The sequence below is a fragment of the Chinchilla lanigera genome, unplaced genomic scaffold (genome assembly GCF_000276665.1).
Source record: "Chinchilla lanigera isolate Chin_1 unplaced genomic scaffold, ChiLan1.0 scaffold00009, whole genome shotgun sequence".
In the NCBI taxonomy this organism is placed as follows: Eukaryota; Metazoa; Chordata; class Mammalia; order Rodentia; family Chinchillidae; genus Chinchilla; species Chinchilla lanigera.
In genome coordinates this window covers 4,287,403-4,309,569 of record NW_004955410.1, presented here as the reverse complement: position 1 = coordinate 4,309,569, position 22,167 = coordinate 4,287,403, and the positions used below count along the sequence as shown (strand labels likewise).

The following is a 22,167-nucleotide window of genomic DNA, read 5'->3' as shown; positions in this document are numbered from 1 at the left end:
AAACCAAGGTGAATACTGCACAGTTCAAGGGAAATACTTTTTTCTTATATAAAAATATACTCTAGTGCTTACAATTTTTAAATAAAGCAGAGTCCAAATGAATATATGTGAGCTCTTTATTTCTATTATCATTTGCTATGAGCATTTTTACAATACCTGTGTAGGGTTCCAGGTAAAATTTGGGTGGTGTTCCCAAATGGCCTCCAACAATAGTATATTTTAGATTGTTAAATGGCCAGTCTGCATCTGTGAATGTAAGTTTTCCTACTAGTGTATCAACTGGTCTATTCTCAAGTATACTGAAGGTAAATGCTGAGGTAGTTCCTGTTGGAGTCATCTCGTTTATGCGAATCACTCTTACGATGACAGTAATGATTGCTTCAGAGGAAAAGTACAGAAAAATGTAATGAAGGCAATTATATGGTTTTTTCAATGAATCTTACTTTTCCATTTTAATTAACACCTCTTGTTGCAAAGCACTTTTTAAGTCTGTGAATCACACAAGTACATTCCTTTTGCTAAGCTTTATTTTAAAATTATTACATTTTTAAAATTATAGCAATTTAAGACAGATTTTAGAGTTAAACTACTTCATTAATTGATATTTTTGAAAACCTGTAAAAGCAGTTGCCACTGAAAACTAAACATAAATGCTCCTACTCCATAATAAAGAGTCTAGTTTCTAGATAGTTTAATACTTGAAATATGATTTCAGCTTGATAATATAATCAATAAAGGAGATATAATTTACTATGAGCATATGAATATTAGTATTTTCTATAAAGCAGAATAAACTTATTCCTTGAGGAAACTTTTGGATACATAGAGATTTCACATTGACTTTCACTGCAAAGTACCATATTAAACATTTGCGCACCATTTTCTCAAACAACTTGGAGTTTTTAATTAGCTTCCACTTTGCAAGCAGTAGTAAGATGCAGTGAATCACTAAGGTAATTTATAAGCTTATCATAGTAGATCATTGAAATATTTTAAAATATAAACTAGTAACCAATTTTAAAGTTCTGTGTATTTTATATGATGTGTTATTTTAATATTTTAGATTAATTTCTCCTCACTTGAGAGGACAGGACTTCCTCCGTCAGAGACTTTCACGAACAGTGTATATTTGAAGTGCATTCCTACAAAAGCAGCATTATCAGAATCTAGATGTTTAGGTCCAACCTGCGGATGACAAATGGTGGGTCATTAGTTTTGTTTCGTTTTGACTGAAAACTGTTTCATCTGTTGTGTAAAAACAAAACTAAGCTAAATAACAAATACTGGAAAGTCATATAGTAGTGCTGTCCAACAGAAATACAATGGGCCTCAAAATCGAGCCACGTGTGTAATTTTAGCAGTCCAGGAGCCCCATTAAGAAGATGAAATTCATTGTAATAAAGTAATTTATTCAACAAAACATATCCTAAATGCTATCATTTCAACATGTTAGCAACATATTAGAGAGCTCTACAATTGTTTTCTCATAGTAATTCTGTGAACTCCAGGACTTTGGACAATGGTGTGGTGAGTGAGGCAGTCTCCCAGTCTACTCCATGATAACCAGGAGACAAAACTGAGTCCTGCCCTATCCTGTGTCACCCACCTATTCTGTCCCCCAGGTTGCATGTATTAAATGTATTTCTGACTTAAGGTATTTTCAATTTACAAAATGTTTAATCTGGGGATAACCCAGATTAAGGAGCAGCTTTAGTCACCTTGTTCTATATTTAAGATTTGTGAAAAGAAGTTGTCATGAATCTATTTTTTCCAAAATGATTTAGGCCTGAGTTGGTAATAATGGGAATAATCTTTCAGAAGCTAGGTCTGAGTTACAAGCTCCAAAATCATGCAGAAGCAGAGCTTGAGGTTGACCCTGTGGGAAAGGTCAAACCAGCTCATATTTTTACTCTTCCCTTGCACTCTCTTGGGAAGAGCGGGTAGGGTAGGCATGATGCTTTCAGGATCTTTAGTAATGTTCAATACAAGGGGTCATCGAGGAGTCTTCTCTCCACAGGGCATGCATAATCACACAGTCCTCAGGGTGGTCATAATCGTAGACTGGACATGAGACCATCTAAGGGACAGGGGACATAACATGATTGTGCTCAGTCTCCAGATTTTTTGAGGTCCTTTCTGTACCTCAGCCTGATTCACATTAACTATTTTTCTCAGTAAACAATCAACATTTACCAGGTGGGGAAGTTCTGTGTAGCAGTTTATACTAAGAAGCATAGGTGAATGACATTGTTGTCATAAGATTCTATAATGTGCCATAAATTACAGAATCTTGGGACTATAAATGAAGTATTCAAGTGGGACAAAAATAGATTCTTCATAAATGAAGTAGACCACTAGAGAGCCTCAAGGGTACTTTTCCATTCTAAGATCCTATAGTCTGCCATCTATGTAGATAATAAGAAGAGACAGGGCTGGGGATTTAGCTCAGCGGCACAGCACCTGCCTGACAAGCGCAAGGTCATGAGTTCAATTCCCAGTACAGAAAAAAAAAAAGAAGAGACATAAAGAATACTAATGGTGTGAAGCCTGATATCAATAAGTTCATAATTCACTAATATTTCTGCTCCAAATTTGCTATGTGCCTTTTCTTCACCGTATTTATACTATGAAAATACTAAACTAGAAATCAGTGGAGAATTAAAAATAACTATAGCTACTCTAAAGAAAGAAGCAAAGAAACAAACACATGTCTGAGATAGTATTGCAGGATGCTATAGAGTTACCCTTATGAGGGTTGGTAGTCCATGAAAAGATTAATGGACTTTGTACTACCCTCTAAACCAAAAAAAAAGTATTTTACATTTCAAAGCACTTATATACTAAAAGACACTTGGTAAAATATTTACAGGAAAATATAGATGATTTTCCAGAATATGTGAATACATTATACAAATATATAAGGAGAACAAAAAAGGTAAATACATATTTATCCTGTTTGCACAAAGGATACTGAAATTTGTCATGTTTATCCCCAGAGCTCACACATGTATGAAACGATGGACAATCCTATTACTAGGCAGGTAAGAGCATGTGAAGGTATGTGAGAGTTCCAGATACTAAGATGAGGGTGTTGAATGAGACCTCTGCTGACACACCACTGATGAAAATGTAAACTGGTGCAACCAATCTGGAAAATAACTTGACACTACTGCATGTGGCTGGACACTTACACTCCGTGACATGGCACCTCTGATCCTAGGTGTATACCTGAAGAAGATTTCAAGAAAAACATCCAAGAATGTTCATGACAGCACTACACATGGCTTTGGTTGGAGTCTGAAACATGCCCAAGGCTCAGGGTTGCAGTGATTGGACCCTAAAGGTTCTGGCTTCATCAGCCATCATACCAGGCATGGCTTCACCATTTGATGGCCTAACAGAAAATGGTGAAGACCGAGGAGGAGAATCTGCTTCCAAGGAGTGAGTCTTGGGTCTCTGTGTTGAGGACAGTATTTGTCATCGGCCCTGGCTTTCTCTCCCTTCCTCTGCTTTCTGCCGGCCATGAAGTGAGCACAGTCCTCCCCTTTTGCCCTGGCCACACAGCCCTAAAAGCAAGGGAACCAGCAGACCAGGAGGTGGAACCTCTGAAGTGTGAGCTGAAATAAACCTTTCTTAAAGTTGATTGTTCTCAGATACTCTGATCACAGCAACAGAAATCTAACATAACACAATAAGTAAACACCAGGAGGAAGCTCAAATCTCTATCAGTGGGAGAATGACCAGAATCTTCTTGGGATAAAGTTAAGCAATAGCATGGAATACTACAGCAATTACAGAAATAAGTAGATATTTTCCAGTGATAGATGACTTAGAAATGCAATATAAATACACAGTCGAGGAAACTGCACACATTTTACCACTTTTTAATGCTCCAGAGCTAAGCAACCACAACAATAGTGTCTCAGACTATCCACACAGATGATAAAACTACAAAATCCCCCAGGCAATGTCAGAACAAAATTGGAGATATTGTTTGTGCTAAAGGACACATCAAAGGATGAGAAAGGGTAACAACACAGCTGTTAGTAATTTTCTAGGTCTGAAGTGGGGTGATAGGTTCAGAGGTTCATTTTATTATTATGTTGCATAACTTGCAAACATGTTAATCATGTTATCTTGAAAATAGGAAATATTACATCTTTAAATAATAATTAAGAACAGACTGACTAAAATATATTTGGGCAGTTTTTCAGATCCATGCTCATTAAAGAAAAATAACCTAAAAAAATATATGACTAGCAATATTAACTTAAAGGAATATCTCTATTTTATTATTTTATGTAGAAGCTAAATATACTGCACATGAAATCATTTGTATTAAATAGGTATTATTACTGAACATTAACATTGCAACTTTATCTTGGTAACCTGGAGAAAATCACAGCTCACTGAGTTCAGATAAATTAAAAATGAATATGTACAACTCTGCTAGAGTTTTAATTACTATTTTGGCATAAAATATTCCCGCTGATGTTAAACCCAAGTTTTGAGCAAATGCTAAACTCTACTTTCCCTTTTCTACAGTAGGTATGCCAATATACGATCATTTGAGAACTAAACAAACTTATTTTTACATTAAAAACTTTATACCTAAATTATTGAGTTTAAAACTCAAGCACAGTTGCTAAGCCACATACTTTTTCTAATTTCTTTTCCTATATAAGTGTTTAATTGACTAAACATAAAATTCTGTCCCTTTCATTCTTTTAGTACTCCTTGGCTTTTCTTCCATGACTGCTAGAGCAAGGTAAGTATGCTGCTGATTTGATCACACTCTGCAAAAATATCTATTGCTCTAATTCCAATCATATAGAAATTGGGGAAAAAAGGGGGTGTAGCATATATCAGTGAATTTTGTTGAAGTTAATATTCCCTGATTTCCAATTTAGGGTAGGAAACTCCATCATAGAGCACTGTGGTCCAGTGATTTTGAATCTATGAATTTATTGTAACTGATTTTATGCTCTTAGTCAATATCAGACCAGGTCCAGTACAATAATTTTGTTATTGTTTGTGCATTTTGTGGGCTTAATTTGTTTTATTCTCCTTAGAGTTATCTGAATGGGGAGAAGTAAAAGAATGTTGTACAGTGCTAGGATTTTTACATTTCCTAATTAAGGGTATTATTATATTGCATTATTTTCCATTGTGCATCTATAGTTATAATCTATTTGGTTTACAATTGTTTTAATAATCTGACCATATCAGTGATATATTCCAGTTGCATAAAGCTGTGAAAAGTAAGCACTGATTCAGTAATTTAACACTAAATCTGCCAATGCTTTGCAAAGCGATTTTACACTTTGACTTTGTTTATTACTCATTAATTTTGTCACTGAGGAACATACCAATATAGCTAGGCAGCCCTGCATATGCGGCAGACATTAGTTTAATAACGGATTCTTTTCTTTCACTGTTTGACTGGGGCAAGAAAATGCTTTGGATGGGCTGGGGATGTAGCTCAGCAGCATAAGCACTTGCCTGTCAAGCCTGAGGTCATGAGTTTTGATTCCTGGTACCAAAAAAAATGAAAACGCTATGGGAATCCAAGAAGACACATCTGATCCGGATATGAGGGAGAAGGAGAACCAGGGATGGCTCCCTAAGGGATGTTGACCCAAAGGAGTGAAGGTACTGGCTGTAGGCACAGAATGAACATGAGGACTGGAAGGCAGAACCAAAAGATATCACAGTATTTCAGGGATGTGAAGGTGACTCTGGTCTCGGTCACGCAGGACGAACACTAAAGTATGAACCCTCATTCTATTGCTGTTCCATACTCAGTATGTAATGTGCTTATGAAAGGTAATTTTAACAAACTCTAATTTTGTCATAGAACCATTTGTCCTAGGAAATATAACCTTCCCAGTTCAATTCTTAAGATCAAAATTGCATTCCAGCATTCATCCCAAAGCAGGATATGTTGTTGGCAATTTAAGGTTCAGTTAAAAATCCTGGAACAAATACTGCCATCAGCTATTTGAACTACTGTAGTTGATTAAGGATTTTATAATAATAAAAATAAAATGTTTCTTCTAGCTAGGGTTAATCACAGGGTCACAATCACAGAGCAACTTTATAATACTTACTTTCAGTTCATTGTTTGTGAGAGTAAAGGTTTCATTTGAGAAAGGATCCGTAATCAAATGATAAGTTATGTTATTACTGGGGAAAGTTCCATCCTTATCTGCGCAGGCCAGAGAGACTAAAAGAGTTTCAACTGGGATGTTTTCAGCAAGCTCAATTCTGTAGTGAGTAAAATATGAGAAAAAAACATAGTAAAACACGAATCCTGACTTATGCAGATGATCCTATTTAACATTAAAGGTGTTTATAACAGGTTCTCATTATAAATAACTACCTTGCCAATAAGAAAATCACAGTGTTGGTAAAAAAATTATATAAAAAATTGAGCCAGCACCCTTGCTAAAACCAAGGGTAATGAACTGCTGTCCCGTTGCATTAGTAAGTAGCAAATTTATTAAGACATATATTTTAATGAACAAAATGGCAATGTATAACTAAAATTCATGATCCTATACTTGTAGAGTCTAGACCTCTATGTGGCCTCCTCCAATTAGCAGAACGTGCTTATTCCTTAGGCACACAGAACACTATATCTCCATGAAATAAGATCAGTGAGAACTACAGGGATTGTACATACTCGGCAGTAGGCAGGGGTCACTGATTCTTACCGATACTCACTTTCCCTCTGTATACCCGGCTTCTCTCACACTTCCCACTTGGCTTATGCCATGTGAACTGGCAAATAAAATGGAAATGGAGAACTGAGTGTCGGCACTAGGTAAGATGATTGAAATTTGGAGTATCTCCCACATGCCTTCCTCTCTTCTCTCCATGTGGTTGTGAGCAAAAGCCAACAGCAATTGAATAAATTAGTCTCCCTGAGTCACCGCGGGGAGGATGCCCCACAGCGCAGTGAGAAACCTGCCCTGCTCATCTCTAAAGGCACCGAGGAGTGCTGAGGGGATGGTGCCAGTGAGGCAAGTCTGTAACATTTTACTAAGAGCTCGGTGGGAACCATGCTGACTAGTACAAACTACAATCGCTATGTTTTTCCTCAGCTTTAAAATCTTGTTTCTAATTTAATCATTGAAAATAATTTAGCATTCAAAACTGATGAAATAAAAGATGAATTGCTAACTTGTTCAGATGACAACAGTTCTGTCCTAAGCACAAACATTTCTAGTATCGCGTCAATGAAAATCAGTATACTGCTATCTAGAATACAAAGAAAAGGCGAAGTACTATAGTTGTGAACGTGGAATTAGTCTTTGCTACTGCAAACTTGATTTTTAAAGAAAAAACTCTAACGAGAAGTTTACAAACTAAAACTTAATTGTTTTATATTATATTAGATTAGTTTTACTTGGCATATAAAATGCACAAAGGTACGTATTTCTGTGGTACCATGGGAGACTTCAATATTTGCATACCTTGAGTAGTACTTAAATTAGATTAAATATATTTATCTCCTCAAATGTTTATCATTTCAAAATAGTGAAAACTCTCAAAATCCTCTTAGCCTTTTGACGTGTACAGAACATTACATTATCTGTAGCTGCCCTACTGTGCAGTAGGACATCACAACTCCTGACCCCTGACTGTCGTCACTCAGGGCCCCCTGTTCAACCTCTCCCATCCCTGTCTCCTCGATACTCTCCCAGGCCCTCATTGCCGACATTTGATTCTTCACTTCTGTGAAACTAGAAAACATCATTGTTGAAGTACAATCCAGCAGACACTATTACTATGTGTGGATTTTCTACCTGTTCCATTACTATACAAATGCTAGTCTGTGTGTTTATTCACAGAATGTTGTTTTAAGTGGGAGATAAGGCATTCACAGGTGCACGGCCCAAAACATTTTCTAAGGTGTGACAGTACGTCATTTCTTCTATCAGAGTGAAAATTAAGACTAAGCAGGACCACCTATCCCTCACGAGAGCGGCCGTCTACATCCTCCTGCATAGAACCGCTGGTAGTCCCATACAGGTGATATTTTGATATGAAGCACAGTTACCTACGTTTTTCCTCAGGTTTTCTATATTCAGGTTGAGCATTCCTAATCCAAAAACCCAAAAGCAGAAATACTCCAAAATCTGTCATCGTGCTAGTATTTAAACAGTTTCAGATTCTGGAACATTTCAGTTTTGAATTTTGAACTGTTTTGGAACACAAATACAGCAAGGGTGCTTGTGCCAGGGAGGAGTAGGGATGAAAATTTATGTGGTGCTTGCAACTAAGAGAAGAAAAAATCGAAAAGCTTTTGCATCAATCCCGAGGTGGTGGGAGAGTGACCCATTTATTTCTCTCCTGTTCCTCTCCTTGCAAATGCTGCAGAGCGAGCAATGGCAATCACAGCTCACGTGTAGATATCCCGGGAGCACCGAGGCGGGTTGTCATTCACATCCTGGAGAATCACTGTGAACGTTCCAGTTGTGGAATGTGCCCGCTGGTTGTCATAAGCTCTAACCCGTAATACCCAGGACTTCGGGGTGCCTACATCTTCGTAATCCAAAGGATAGGCAGTGCTAACCTCTCCTGAATCTAAAAGGCAACCAGATGAAAACATAGTCAGTATTTCTAAGAAGAATAAGTAGTGAACTAAAACAATGGCCTGGAGAAAGTCGTTCTGGGGTAAAGGTCAGCTGCTGACATGCTGGGGCTCCTCCGCTGGTCACACTGTGACTCTGCGGGAAGTGGGGTTGGCGAAGTGATGGGGAAGACGGGAACCTCATAGACAGCAATGACTGGAAAACCTTCCATGGCAAGGCCATGAGGGCGCAGTGGAGCACACAGTGAAGGTTAGCCTGAGTGTGGGAAAGTGAGCACAGCAAATACAAGGAGAGCACTGGAGTGACCCAGGGCCGGCGAAGTGGATGTGCAGGGGCAGCAGTGAACACTGACGATAGGTTAACTGAACATTGCTTTTCCAGTTATTTGTGTGCCTAGGTTTGCAATGCATGGAGCTGTGTGTGTTCCCACTCTTTCATGAACAATAGTGCCCTGACACTGCAGGTGCACACAGAGGGTGCACACCATCACTTCCAACGTGGACTCTCTCTGGGCAGCGTGTTATCCATGGTGCATTGCCTGGTGCATTTCCCAGAGCTACAGGAGTCCTGCTTCCTTATTGCTTCTGCCTTCCCAGTATCTGACTACTGTCTTTATCTATGAGACCCTTTTGCCGTGCATATATTTTTAACTCACACTTGTCTTCAAATTTTCTAAATATGTTATTTCATTAACTTATGAAAAGGGTGCTGGACAAAGGTGCATTTGCAGTTTCATTATAACACTATTATGAGTGACAGTCTTTTTCCTGAGGGTCTCAAATAACTGTTTTCAAAGTTATTATCTAGTATTTTATTAGACTATGTCTCAGCTTTAGCCAGTCTGGACTGATTTTCCCAGGAATATTATTTTATTTTTAAACATGTAACTTCACATCCTTTATTATAGGACTGTGTCCTGAATGACACGTTTGTGTATCTGTTGTCCCAGTGCTTTGGGTTGTTTCCTTGGGGATTTTTAGAATGTGATGGAAAGTGTTGACTCTCTCTGCCTATCTTCTATTGCTGTCATTTTTTTTCTATTGCGTCAATCTCTGTGTAATTAAGTCTTTAGGTAATCACAAATTTGTGGAAAAGATTTCCCTCTCTTGAGAGTAATTTGCTGACCTAATGCCTCATCATCCCTGATATTTTAATGTACATCTCCCAAAAGCAAAGATATTCTCCAACACAGCCACCATACACACATCAAAATCAGAATGACCATGTGAATATGTAATACTGAGTGTCATTCAAATTTCACTGATTGTCATAGTGTTTTTATAGCAGAAGCTCCAGTTCAGAGTCACATATTGTCATGTCTCTTTAGGCTTCTTCAATCTGGAAAACTTTGGTTTTCCCTTGTGTTTTATGATGTTGGCCATTTGAAAGATTAAAAGCTAGAAATTTTGGAGAATTTCTCTCAAATTGGACTTGCCTGATGTTTGTTCATGATCAGATTCAGGTTGTGCAGCTTTTGACTAAATATCACCGACATCATACTACATTCCTGTTATCTAACATTAGCTTGTCTCATTACTGATGAAGACTAGGTAGGTGTCTTCCAGTAAACCCTATTTCAAAGTTACTGTTTTACCTTGTGCGATATTTTGGAGACGTAGTCTTTTTTAAAAAAATTTTAAAACATTTTATCCATGACTTGAAAATTATACAAATATTTTAAAATTTTAACAGACATAAACAGATTAAATAAAAATAGAGTAAATAGAAAATTATGCAGTTAGGTACACTAGTCTAGCATGGGCTCAACAAAATGTGCTAGACTAACTGACACTAATCACTTTTTACTTCAAAGTGAAAATGGATTACACAGATTATAGAATTATATGAAAGACAGTTCTCTAACAGGAATGAATAGATCTTAATACACATTTTACTAAACAAAGCTGGAGGGAAAATCATATACCTACCAATATTACTGAATTTTAAAACTATATAAACATTCTGTTTCTCATCAAACTCTCAATTTGTGTACATATATATATGTCTCCATAGACCCAGGGTGGCCTATTTTATACGGTGGGTTATAGCCTACAACTATGAGGATTTGCATATTTATATTGAGACACACTTTCTCTGACAGTGCATCACAGCATGATAATAACATGCATGTATGCAATGTGTAATAACAAATTGGGGTAATATGTAATTTCATGTCCTTTAGTTTTAATCATTTTTGTGTATTGGGAACTTTGGTACTGGTCTAACTGGCATGAAATGTACTACACAGTTGTAAGCAGGGTTTGTTCTCCTGTGCTGTAGGAAACCAGAGCCCACTCCTCCTCTCTGTCCCTTGCTGACCCTCATCTAACTTTCCCATCCCTTCTCCCTCCCAGCCTTTCCATTCCCTAGTGGCTACTGCACCAGCACATTCTCCTATGACATCAACTTCTCCGTGTCCACAAAGGAGTGAAAGAACATGGTGTTTGTCTTCTCCAAGTCTGGTTTATTTCACTTAGCACACTAACCCCGGGCCTTCCACTTGGGGCATCATTCTGTTGACGGCTGACGAGCGCACCGCTGTGTTTGTAGACCACACTTCCTCATCCATTCATCTGTGGGTGGACATCTTGGCCCATTGTGTGCATGATTATTTTGTTATACAGATTGTCCTAGCACTGGGCAGGGGAAATTAGCTCTAGGCAATTTCTGCATCTCACTGACATACGCTTCCCATTCTTTGAATATAGCCGTGCTTTCTGGATCCTCATATGTTTTAACTACTGCAACCACAAAATGTCATTCTGCTAATGTTCTTTTGTGCACAAAATGGCACTGAGAAGTGAGTATTTTGGTACTAGGCATGCCCGTTGCTATTGTGGTGTCATGCTCCTAAGCTCTATTAGTCTTATGAAGACACAGATGCAGAATATATGCACGCATGCCTCCGTGTGTGTCTACACCTGCACTTGCACCAGTATTTGCGTTACTATGTACACATGTACACACACATAGAGTGAAAACCCTCAGTTCATCCTGACACTTTCAATTTTAATCTACTCCTCTGTGATTCACCCTAGTTTCTCATGCTGTAATCTGTAATTCACATCTCCAGCAGGAGACACTGGCCTTCCCCGTCTATCACTTTCTCAGTCCCCAGAGCCCCACGTGGCTGCTGTCTCTGACCAGACCTTGTCCTCAGCCTCGGCTCTTGCCACCTCCCCCACCCCTAACATTCTTACTCCTGAATGGAGACCACCTGTGCGAAATCTTGTTTTTTACCGTAAGTAAAAGTACTTTAATTCATTCATTTGTTTGCTTTGAGAGAGTATCACTACAGCATTCAGGCTGCTTCCGAACTCACAGTGTAACCCAGGCCGGCCCAGCCTAGAAAGCGCTGGGATGACAGGCATAAGCCCCACTCTTAAAGGTGGTGCCAGTGCTCTTAAGAGAAGAAGAATGTTGCTTTCCTTGCTTCATGAATACATGATGAGAGGCATGAACTCCTGGCTTCTGGCATTGTGAAACCTGTGTCGCCTTACAGGTGTCATACTCGAGCAGACTGATGTCAAGTGCAGACTGGCAACTGAAATTAGTTGTGTGAGTTCGGGTCAGTGAAAACCCCTCCAGAGACATTTTCTGTTAGATGGGAATTGGGACAGTAAAATCACAAAGGTGTTATTACATATACAATGTGCTTATGGGAATGGATGATCCAGAATAAATATTCAATCTATGTTACCTAGTATTCTATTTTCCATGGGAAAATTTGCTCCTCAGAGCAAAGAAATCATACAGTGTAGTTCTGGTAAATGCCCGGTGGGTCTGAATTGTCTAGAGTCCCCTGTAGAAGCCAGCAGGTTGTAGAGGTCAGGTCCACACATCAGAGAAGGAAGGAGTGGTTAGGTTTACTTCATAAAAAGTATACTGACAAATATGTTAAAGATGATTTCATACTAACAGAATAATAATCGGTCTTATTGTTAACTGGTGGAAAGCACACCATATTATGCTTTGTGAAATGATTAGCCACAAAAATTATTTTACCTTCATTGATAGAAAATTCTTTGTGTGTTCCTATAAGCTCATAGTGCACCAAGTCCTCTCTGTCTTTGTCGGTTGCTGTCAACGTCACCAGCTTAGTTCCAACCGGCACATTTTCATAAATATGGATAGGAGCGTCTGGAGTGGATCTGTAGAACACAGGCATATTTTATTGCTCAATGTAAACAAATGTCTCTTTTCACGTATGTCACACAGCAAATGTTTTAAACTGTGCATGATATGTATAGTAACAGTTTAAAGCTAGTGGCTTCAAACCTTTTGTAAATTGTTGCACATATTAGAGAATGATTATGTATTATAAAACGAGTAATATTTTAACCTATATTCCTACTGTACTCCCTTCTACTAACTAGTAACCTATGATTCATGCCAGATAAGAAAATAGCACTGCAGAAACCACTTTTTCATTCATATCCATTAAATATGGAAACATTTCAGGGTCTACAAGTACTTGTTATCCAAATTCTCTCCAGTGGGTATATCAATTTCACATTATGAATATAACAATGTTCATTTTTCTTTGTTTTTTTTTTTTGTTCTTTTTTCCAGTACCAGGAATTGAACTCACGACCTTGCACTTGCCAGGCAGGTTCTGTGCTGCTGAGTTAAACCCCCAGCCCCCAATGTTCATTTTTCTATAAAATTTTATGTGCAATACATAGCAGGACAATACAAAACTGAATTCTATTTCAGCAATCAAAAGGATTATCTCCTGTAGTTTTCATAGCAAAACATAATGGAGTTGACTTTTACTGCAGGTAAAATAATAAAATAAAACAACAGTATAGAGTTCAAACAAGTTTGCTGTCTAAATTGCTTTGAATTTGCTAAAGAAAATTCAGCATGGAAGTACTTGTAAAACATTAACATTTATTCCATTATAAAAAGTTTCACGGTGAAATCCCAGCTGGTAAATATTTAGGTTAATCAGGACTCACGTCACAACAGGGCTCTCATCGTTGACGTTCTGGATGTGGACAGTGACCGTGCCAATGCAGGACTGCACAGGGCGTTTCCCCCTACTTCTCACCGCAATTACCAACTGGAAAACCTATGATAAACAGGAGAAGACACAACTTCCGGAGTGCTTAAAATGCACAATTTCTCTTTACACAAAATGTGTTTTAAAAATAAAATTGGGATACACTTTAAAATTTGGGACCATAAAAATATATAACAGTTTCCAAAACGGCTGCTGGCCCTTTGGTGAAAGAGACAGCAATGCATGTCCTCATACGGATTTCTGCTATTAATGTTACCTTTCAGCTGTTGAGGAACTTAGGTCAGATTTTAACAGGTTTCTGCATAGTACATTTAAGGCAGTATCTCTTATCAAAATTTGTTGAAATAGAAAAGTAAAGAAATAAATTGTTTCATCATTTAGGGAAAAGAATCTGTGAAGCTCAACAACCAACTTACTCCTGGAGAATTTTGAAAGATTCAGAGCTAAGTTCAAAATTTCATTTAAAGAAGTTGTATCCCAAGGCCCCAAGTGACTGTGAGAAAATGTGACCTCACAAGTTAATAACTAAGCATAATGAGGTCAACGAATGTTTTAAATTTTTAAAATTAAATTTAATTCTGTAATTAATGAGTAGATTACACATATATGAAAAAAGTCCCTTCAAAGTACATTGCATTCTAATTCCAGAATATTTAAAACTAACAAGAAATTGAAGATCACCAGGAGGGCTTACTAAAATTTGACATTCACAACAATATTACCATTCACTGAAATTATTATACAAAAAGCATGTATGTGTTGTTTATTTAGAAACAAAATAAGCAAATGAGAAAGCATATAAAGTAAGAGAAATATGCATAATTTGTTCTTGCAAAAAGCTACATCTTAGAAGTAAAAGTAAGAATGACAAGGGAACTTTGGAATACAAAAGATAGTGAAGTAAATGCTTTTTAACCAATGAATCTATTCTTTATCTTTGCATCTTTATTGGTAGCTAGAGTTTGTGCTTCTACTCAAAAAATATTTCTTGAATATTAATTTAGGTAATGTGAAATATTGTAAAAACAAAGTCTAAATTAAAAATATCTTTGCTTTGGTAGAATTTACATTCTAATGGAGAAGACTGGTACATAAACCAAAAGAGGGGGACAGTCTATCAAACAGATCTTTGCTTGTAGTTCAGAATGATGCACAGAGCAGAATAATTGGCCCCAACCCGTCCAGAACACTCCTGAAGTAAAATTATAACTGAACAGAGAAGAGGGAGAGAGAGACAGAGACAGAGAGATAGAGACAGAGAGAAAGGGAGGGAGGCAGAGAGGGAGAGAGGGAGGGAGAGATATGACCATGTTAATATGTGGTCTGAGAATTACCAAGGCATCAGACTAACATTTCAACTGGCCCAAGTCATGCCTTTGTCAGGCCAGAGTCACACTGTATGTCCCCAAGGGACAAATCCTCAAAACTGCTCAGATAGATTTCCTCCATGAACAGCTCTTTTAAAGATGAGCTCATGTGTGGGAGGTAAGTAAACAAATAGATGAAAAAGAAACCAAATAGATGAATATACAAACCACTATGAAGATTAGTTAGCTGGGAGCAGGCTAGCTAGCCAAGATTTAAGTATGAAAATTTAATTAAAATACTGGTGAATCAAATTTAGCAATCTATATTGAAAAATACCTCATGTGGGGTTGATTATTTGCCAGACACAAGCAAGGGTAATAATAGAAAATATATTAAATTACTCAGAGTAGTGATAGGTTAAAGAAGAAGAAACAGTATAGTAATCTGAACAAATGGAGGAAAGATATAAAATCAAAGTCAAATTCCTGATAAAAAATTAATAAACTGGGAATAAATGAAGTTTTCTGTATAAAATCAAGATTAGTTACTAAAACCTTATAGCAAATACTATTCTTGTTTGAAATAGTTAAACTTTATCCTTAAAAATCATGACAAAATAAGGATTCACGCTAACACCATTGCTAGGAAATATTGTTCTTGAAGTCCTCATTAGGAAAACAATGGATGATCCAGTGGCACAATGGATTATTGCACAATACTCATAGGAAAGCAAGGTATGTAATAAATAAAACACTATAAGGATTAGAGGGGAAAACCCCTTTATTTTCCATAGATATTCTATGAATGTTTACACATTGGAAAATGAAAGATCATCTACAAATTATTAGAATCCAGAAAAGGATTTTGCAATGTTGCTATTTGCAAGGTTAAAATACCAAAATTAATAATTTCATATATAACCATGTTTTTAAAAAACACTTAAAAACAAATATTTAGCAATAAAATTAAAAATGTCTAGGAACGGTACATGCATGATGAGAAAGAACATTATGGACAAAAAACATACAAAATGCTACTGAAGTATTTAAATGGAGTTCTAAATGAATGAATGAATCTTTCAAATTTATCGATGATAGAAGATGCCACTTCTCGTCAGGGTAAGGTGCAAACTCAATGCAACTGAAATAAAAATGTCTGTGGGACTTTTTAATGAAGTTAATCCTGAATAATACATGAAAGAATAAAGAAACAAAAAGAATGAAGGCAATCTGTCCGGACGTGATACAGCAAGGCTAGCTACAAGACATGGTCCTACAACACCAGAATGAAAAGCAAGGGAAATGACCCACTCAGAAAAATATCTGTGGTGTTTTTTCCTCAATGCTCATGATAGGAAAATTTCTGGCCAAATTTTTTGTAATTTAGAAAGCCATGGTCTAGGTAATGTATGATTTTTTTTAAATGCTTTAAAGCTCTACTCTTTGAAAATTATTTAAAATATATACAACACATTTAGAATTTAATGGTCCCACTTCTCAGAAGTTTGTCAGGAAAAAGCCAATTGCGTTGTTTCTCCTTCACCTTATATCCGTCTTCTTTCCAGTTATTTGCAAATTTGACATTTGATTGAGACTCAAGGGAGAGAAAGGTTAAATCAGGTCTTCACAGTCAAGTAAAGGGAAAGGTAGATGCAATTCTCTATATAATCCAAGACTAAAAGAAAGACAATCTTACTGAACTACCTACAGCATTGTCACAGTTCTAGGCTTTGGACGTACAGAATTCTTTCTCCATCTTTTATACACACCCACAGAACCACACACAAAACTTGAAATGGCATTGCAATAAAGTCTAAATAAAAAGTAAAGTGAAACAAATAACATTTTGCATTTATTTTCTTAAAATAAATTTTGATTTATTCTGGGTAAACACTAAAATGCCATTAATGTTTGTGCAGTAACTTTTGTTTCAAGTTAGGTAAACTTTGATAATTACTTTAGATTGTAGAATATTTAAGTGTTCCATCTCCCACTCTCACCTTGGGGTTTGTTTCATAGTCCAGAAGAGGTTCAATAGTTTTAGAAATGACACCATTCCATGGATCCAAAGCAAAGTAGGCAGTGGCATTACTTGAAGAATTTAGTATTAAAAACTTAGAAAGAAAACCACGCAAATATGGTTAATACATTATTGAAAAAGCATGAATTTTGAACTGACAGTTTTGCTGCGATTATTTGGCAAGAGCAGTACCAAAATTAATTTTGTGAAGACAGTGCCAGTAAATAAAATCTGAACTTCCTTTCAGTTCCAGACTTCAAAACCATGCAAACATTCTTTCACGTATTTAGCTGTACTTTTCCCATTGGTTTTTGTATTTAAGTACTGGAGCATTTTTGGTAAATAGCTGTCACTGGTTTCATAATTAGTTTAGTTTCTGATACTGCATTTACAGCTTTTTCCAATATAAAAAGCATCCCTCCCTATTGTATCTGAAGTGTATCTAAAGGAGGAACATGCACGGAATTATTTGGAGGAAACCATTTGATCTTATCTCTGTCTGACATACATAATGTATTGTTCTGGCCAAAGATATTGTTTTTATGGGCATCAACGTAGGAATATCCATGGCTATCACCCATGTTGATAACTGGGCCAGTGTTTAAGATGAATATAAAAGATGTTGAAAAGAATTCCACAAAGAAACTAATTTTAAAACAATTTACATCCAAATTCTGGCTCAAAGAAAAATAATCAAACTTGGGAGATGTGATATGCAGTGCCATTTCTAAAAAGACATGACAGCCATTTGATGGGCTTATTAACTTACTTTCAGTTATCTGTAAGTGAACAACCAAAGTTGGCCTGTATTAGACTAAATCCATTAAACATTTCTTATGAAAAAATCTTCTTTAGTTTCTTCCTTTTTTAGGATGGTTTTAGATTTATTATAATTATCATTTTCCAAGTCTTTGTTGTGTTTTCCTTTCCTAATGACTTTTACAATACAATTTGAATTTTATAACAATTTGCATTCATAGAAAGGACACATGTGAACATATGATTGACATATATGGAGTAAGCCATTCCATACACATCTGCATGTCCTAGACTAAACCCACACATATGTTCCTGCACTTTCTAAGCACATTATCCCATGATCTGACCATTTCCTCTCCACAAATACACACACACACACACACACACACACACACACTCAGACACACGGAGCTTCTGAGCCTGCTAGTCAAGGGGTCCATCTCCTCTGTATTGACTTTTAAACTCAGTCTCAAACTCCTGTGAAACTGTGCTGATCAATACATCATTATAATCAGGTGACCATAAAAATTACATAGAGACTCAATTCTCCAGAAAACAGATCTCTCAAGTTTTAGTTTCAACTATATTCCAAAATCATATTAATAAACCAGTATTTTTACAACAAACATAAAGAAATAGAAAAATATCTGTCTGTTCTGTGGAGAATTTGACTAAATCACTAAATTTAAGGCAGAATATTCCAATATATTAATATAATTTACAATATATAATGGAGAAAGCATTTCTCTTAAAAATTTAATTTGATTATGGCTCATATTACACCATAAAAATTTCTTAGAAAATAGTGTGATAAATAAATTATATTAAATTTCTTTTTTACCCCCTCTTAAGCTGTAACCATTTTGTCATCTATTACTCATTAATTCATTATATCTTGCAAAGTATTACTGAAACCAGAAATCATATGAAGATCTAAAATATCCTTTGTTCAAATTATGCATATCATGCAGAAAATATGCCTCCTTAGCATGAATAAACAGGAATTAACAATGGAAAGGACTTCTTATGTGTGTGTAAATGTCATCAGATAAATAATACTAATAAATATACAAGCTCTGGTTTTTCAAGAGATCTCAGACCATTTTCAGTCTATTGCTTTCACTTCAAGGCATATCATTTTTGTTCTATATTTGAAGGTTCAGCTTCCTTCTCTAACTTCAATATTCATTGCAGGATAGAAAGACTACTTAAGAACTGATGAAATCATTGTTTGCCCTTTGAAAATTAAGCACCCTATTTCTCAACCAAATTTGAAGGGGAAAAAAAAGATGGTTAAAAACTTACTTCAACTTCTTGTCCGGGATTTGGGTCCCTTGAAAGAATCCTATATATAAAGGCAGCCCCGGGCACATCTTCACGCACAGACAGGGAAACACCTGGACATTGCATCAGTTGTGAATGACAACCTCCACTCAGGCATTCTCCTGCTCTGGCTTTCCCCACACGGGGCTGTGAGTCATCATGCCGCAAGCATTTCTACTTCAATCGTTTTTGTTTCTTTTGTTTTCCTTTTTTTATGACAAAGTCTCCTTATATTTTCCAGGTTATCTTGAAATCCTAGACTCAAGAGACCCTCCTGCTTCAGCACCCCAGTACTGAGACTAGAGGTATTGCCACTGAGCTTGGCTTTCATATGGTTTTCTTAATGATATTTGTTCCAAGGAAGAAGATGAAAACTGAAAATATATTTTCAGTTTAGCATTCATATTTTAAAAAGTTACCAGCATTGAAGTTCAGATGTCAGTATTCTCACCTGTACAGTGTGGATAAGGTACGTCTTCTGCCTTGTAGTAGCTCTGAGGATTAATCAACACTTCATACAGACTCACCTCACCAATGCAGAACAAATTCCTAAATTCCTGTCTCCATGCATTGCTCCTGATCTTACTTCCAATGATGCCAGTATGATTCTATCACACCCCAGTGCCAACACAGAAGCAAACTCATTTAGAGGACTGGTAGTTACTTCATCTGCCATGTCATCTTACAAATGATAGTTTTATCAAAAACAGGGTTCTTGCTTACTGAGCCTTTTAGTCCTGGATACCAAGTCCAGTCAGTATTGTATTAGTAGTCCTGCATAACCTCATGCTTGTCTCTATCTAAGAAATGTTACGGAGCAATGTTTATGTGGACAGGACAAGTTTATTTTGTTCCTTAGTTTCAAATTGGACACGAAGAAGCAGATTCTCCTAATTTAGTCATTTTCTCTGGTTAATTAGAGCCGCTAAATAAGTAAACACAGTAAGCAAATTGAATATGTATGTGAAATCAGCATCTTGAAAATCATGAGAATATCCTTTCATAAGTAATTTCAGAGACCCACAGAGTTAGCCTGTATTTGTTAGGTAATTATTTTTTTTCCTGATTCACCTCTGAGCCCAGGGCCCAAACCACAGGATGGAAGAGAAAGGCACCATGATCTTAACAGAGTCTGAGAAGTTCATGCTGCTACAGCTGAGTCTGTGCTGGAATTCAGGTCAGAATGACCTTCTCGGGATCCATGTGTATCTTTTCAATGCTTACGATAATTTGGAGAGACCGAAAGGAAATCACAAAGAACATCAGATTGCTTCACAGTGGTCCAAAAGATAATATCTTCACAAACACCAAAAATCTGAGGAATGACTAGTAGCTCACCTAAGACTCTCTCTCTCTCTCTCTCTCTCTCTCTCTTGTTCAGTCTTTAAGACATGAATTTGTCATGAATTTCTGTGGCAGATAAATTTATTATTACACCTATCAGGAAGTGCATTTTGGTTCAAAGTGAGAGGTGAGGGGGGCACTTCTGAGTTCCAAAGGTGGCATTTCTAGTGATGGAAAAGGGGTACTGCTCATATGGGAAGCAGCAGCAGGAGGAGACCAGCGATGGACAGGTAGAGGAGGGTGGGGAGGACTCTACGAAGTCGGTCTTGTTCCACATGTCCTTACTTTCTTTCCCTCTCCCTTTCTCCTACTTAGTTTAGTTGGGTAATCTCTCTTAGAAGTAGGGAGAGGAAGAAAAGTAGTCAAACAGAAAAGGTACAAGTCAACAAGGGTTTAAAATGCCAGATGACTGAGCAATTTAGGGTATAAATAAAGAATGGAAGACTAAAAAGCAAGGCACATACAATTGTTGCTATCCAACTTTCCCAACTAACACTAAGTCGGGCCAACCTATGTTCTGAGATCCAATTGCATGCAAGTTCTCAGTACATTCAAGTATTGAAAAGTCTGCATTTCTAGGAGGACCCTATGAAAAGCAGTCACAGGTGAGGGTAGGAGCAGTGGGTGAGTTTGTGATAGGTTGGCACAAAGGAAAAGAGCATAGTTCATTATTTTATGTGTAAATGTATGCTGACCCCTAGTAATACATCAAATTTTTGTAATGAGAGGAGTACAGTATTATAATTTATGACAAACTTTTAAGGTATGTATCCATTTTAGTCAAACTGAAAATTAACTCTGTATATTGCTTTAAATCTACTGTAATAAATGTAACCGAAAACCAATACAAATAAATACTCTTTGGGAACAAATAAATCAAATGGAATAACTACATACTATTAGAAGGAGTGATTCTTACTCAAGAAGCTGAGATTTTATAACTGTAGAATTTCTAATTTAAGAAACATTAAAAATTAACAATAGAGCATTTTCTGAAAGTTAGTAAAGAATAATTGCCTATAATCTTACAAAAGGAAATAATGTTTTGTGTAAAATAGTATATGCATTTATGATCACCAGTTTACATTTCTGTACATAAAAATAAGGGAACTTTTCAAAGTTTATATTATATATCACCTCTTGCTTATTTTGAATTACTAATTTTAATGGTTTGGTATGAAATGTCCATGCCACCTTGTGGTTAATTTCTCACTGCTAGACGTTTTATTTCCAATGTTGTGCTATTGCAAATTCTGCCATATATTTTAACTATGCATCCAGTATTTTTCATAAACTCTAAAAAATGGGAACACTGGGATAAATATTATAGTCAGCTTTTAACATAAATGTTTACAAAAATGGTATTCTGAATGTTTCAAAATTCCTGTCTTAAAAAGTGCCAATTTCTTTATACCTCAGACAATGGTATTTTTTGATGTATTATTTCTGTACTTGGACAATTTTGGAGGTGAAAGTTGTATTTTATTATTTAGATTTTTATGCTACACAATAGTACAGATAGTACAATATTGTACAATCTGTACAATAGTACAGATAAATTTAGAATAATTTTGCCATCACTCCACTCTGTCTCCACCATAGAAAGAAATGATTAGAATTTGAATTTGAACTACATTAACTCCAATTCTTTCCTCTCAGGAATGTACTGGTCTCTCATTTTATTCAGTTTTTCAAATATTTTTCCTTTATAAATCAAAAGAAATTATAACTCTAATTCTAAGTTTTTTTCAATACTTTAAAAATATTCCTGCCACAACACTCTATTTT

The 22,167-nt window shown here is 36.4% G+C and overlaps 1 protein-coding gene across 3 annotated transcripts in view; it reads right to left on the bottom strand.

Annotated features, from left to right (window-relative positions):
* Window positions 1-22,167, bottom strand: part of LOC102004045 (protocadherin Fat 2) — a 94,339-nt gene that overhangs the window by 51,121 nt on the left and 21,051 nt on the right. For all 3 annotated transcript variants that reach the window (XM_005377194.1, XM_005377195.1, XM_005377196.1), the window contains exons 9-16: window positions 19,018-19,109; window positions 16,934-17,047; window positions 13,562-13,674; window positions 12,606-12,751; window positions 8,412-8,592; window positions 6,111-6,267; window positions 1,080-1,185; window positions 157-378 (exon numbers count right to left, since the gene is read on the bottom strand). In XM_005377194.1, coding sequence (XP_005377251.1) covers window positions 157-378; window positions 1,080-1,185; window positions 6,111-6,267; window positions 8,412-8,592; window positions 12,606-12,751; window positions 13,562-13,674; window positions 16,934-17,047; window positions 19,018-19,109 — 1,131 coding nt within the window. The remainder of the gene's footprint in view (window positions 1-156; window positions 379-1,079; window positions 1,186-6,110; window positions 6,268-8,411; window positions 8,593-12,605; window positions 12,752-13,561; window positions 13,675-16,933; window positions 17,048-19,017; window positions 19,110-22,167) is intronic.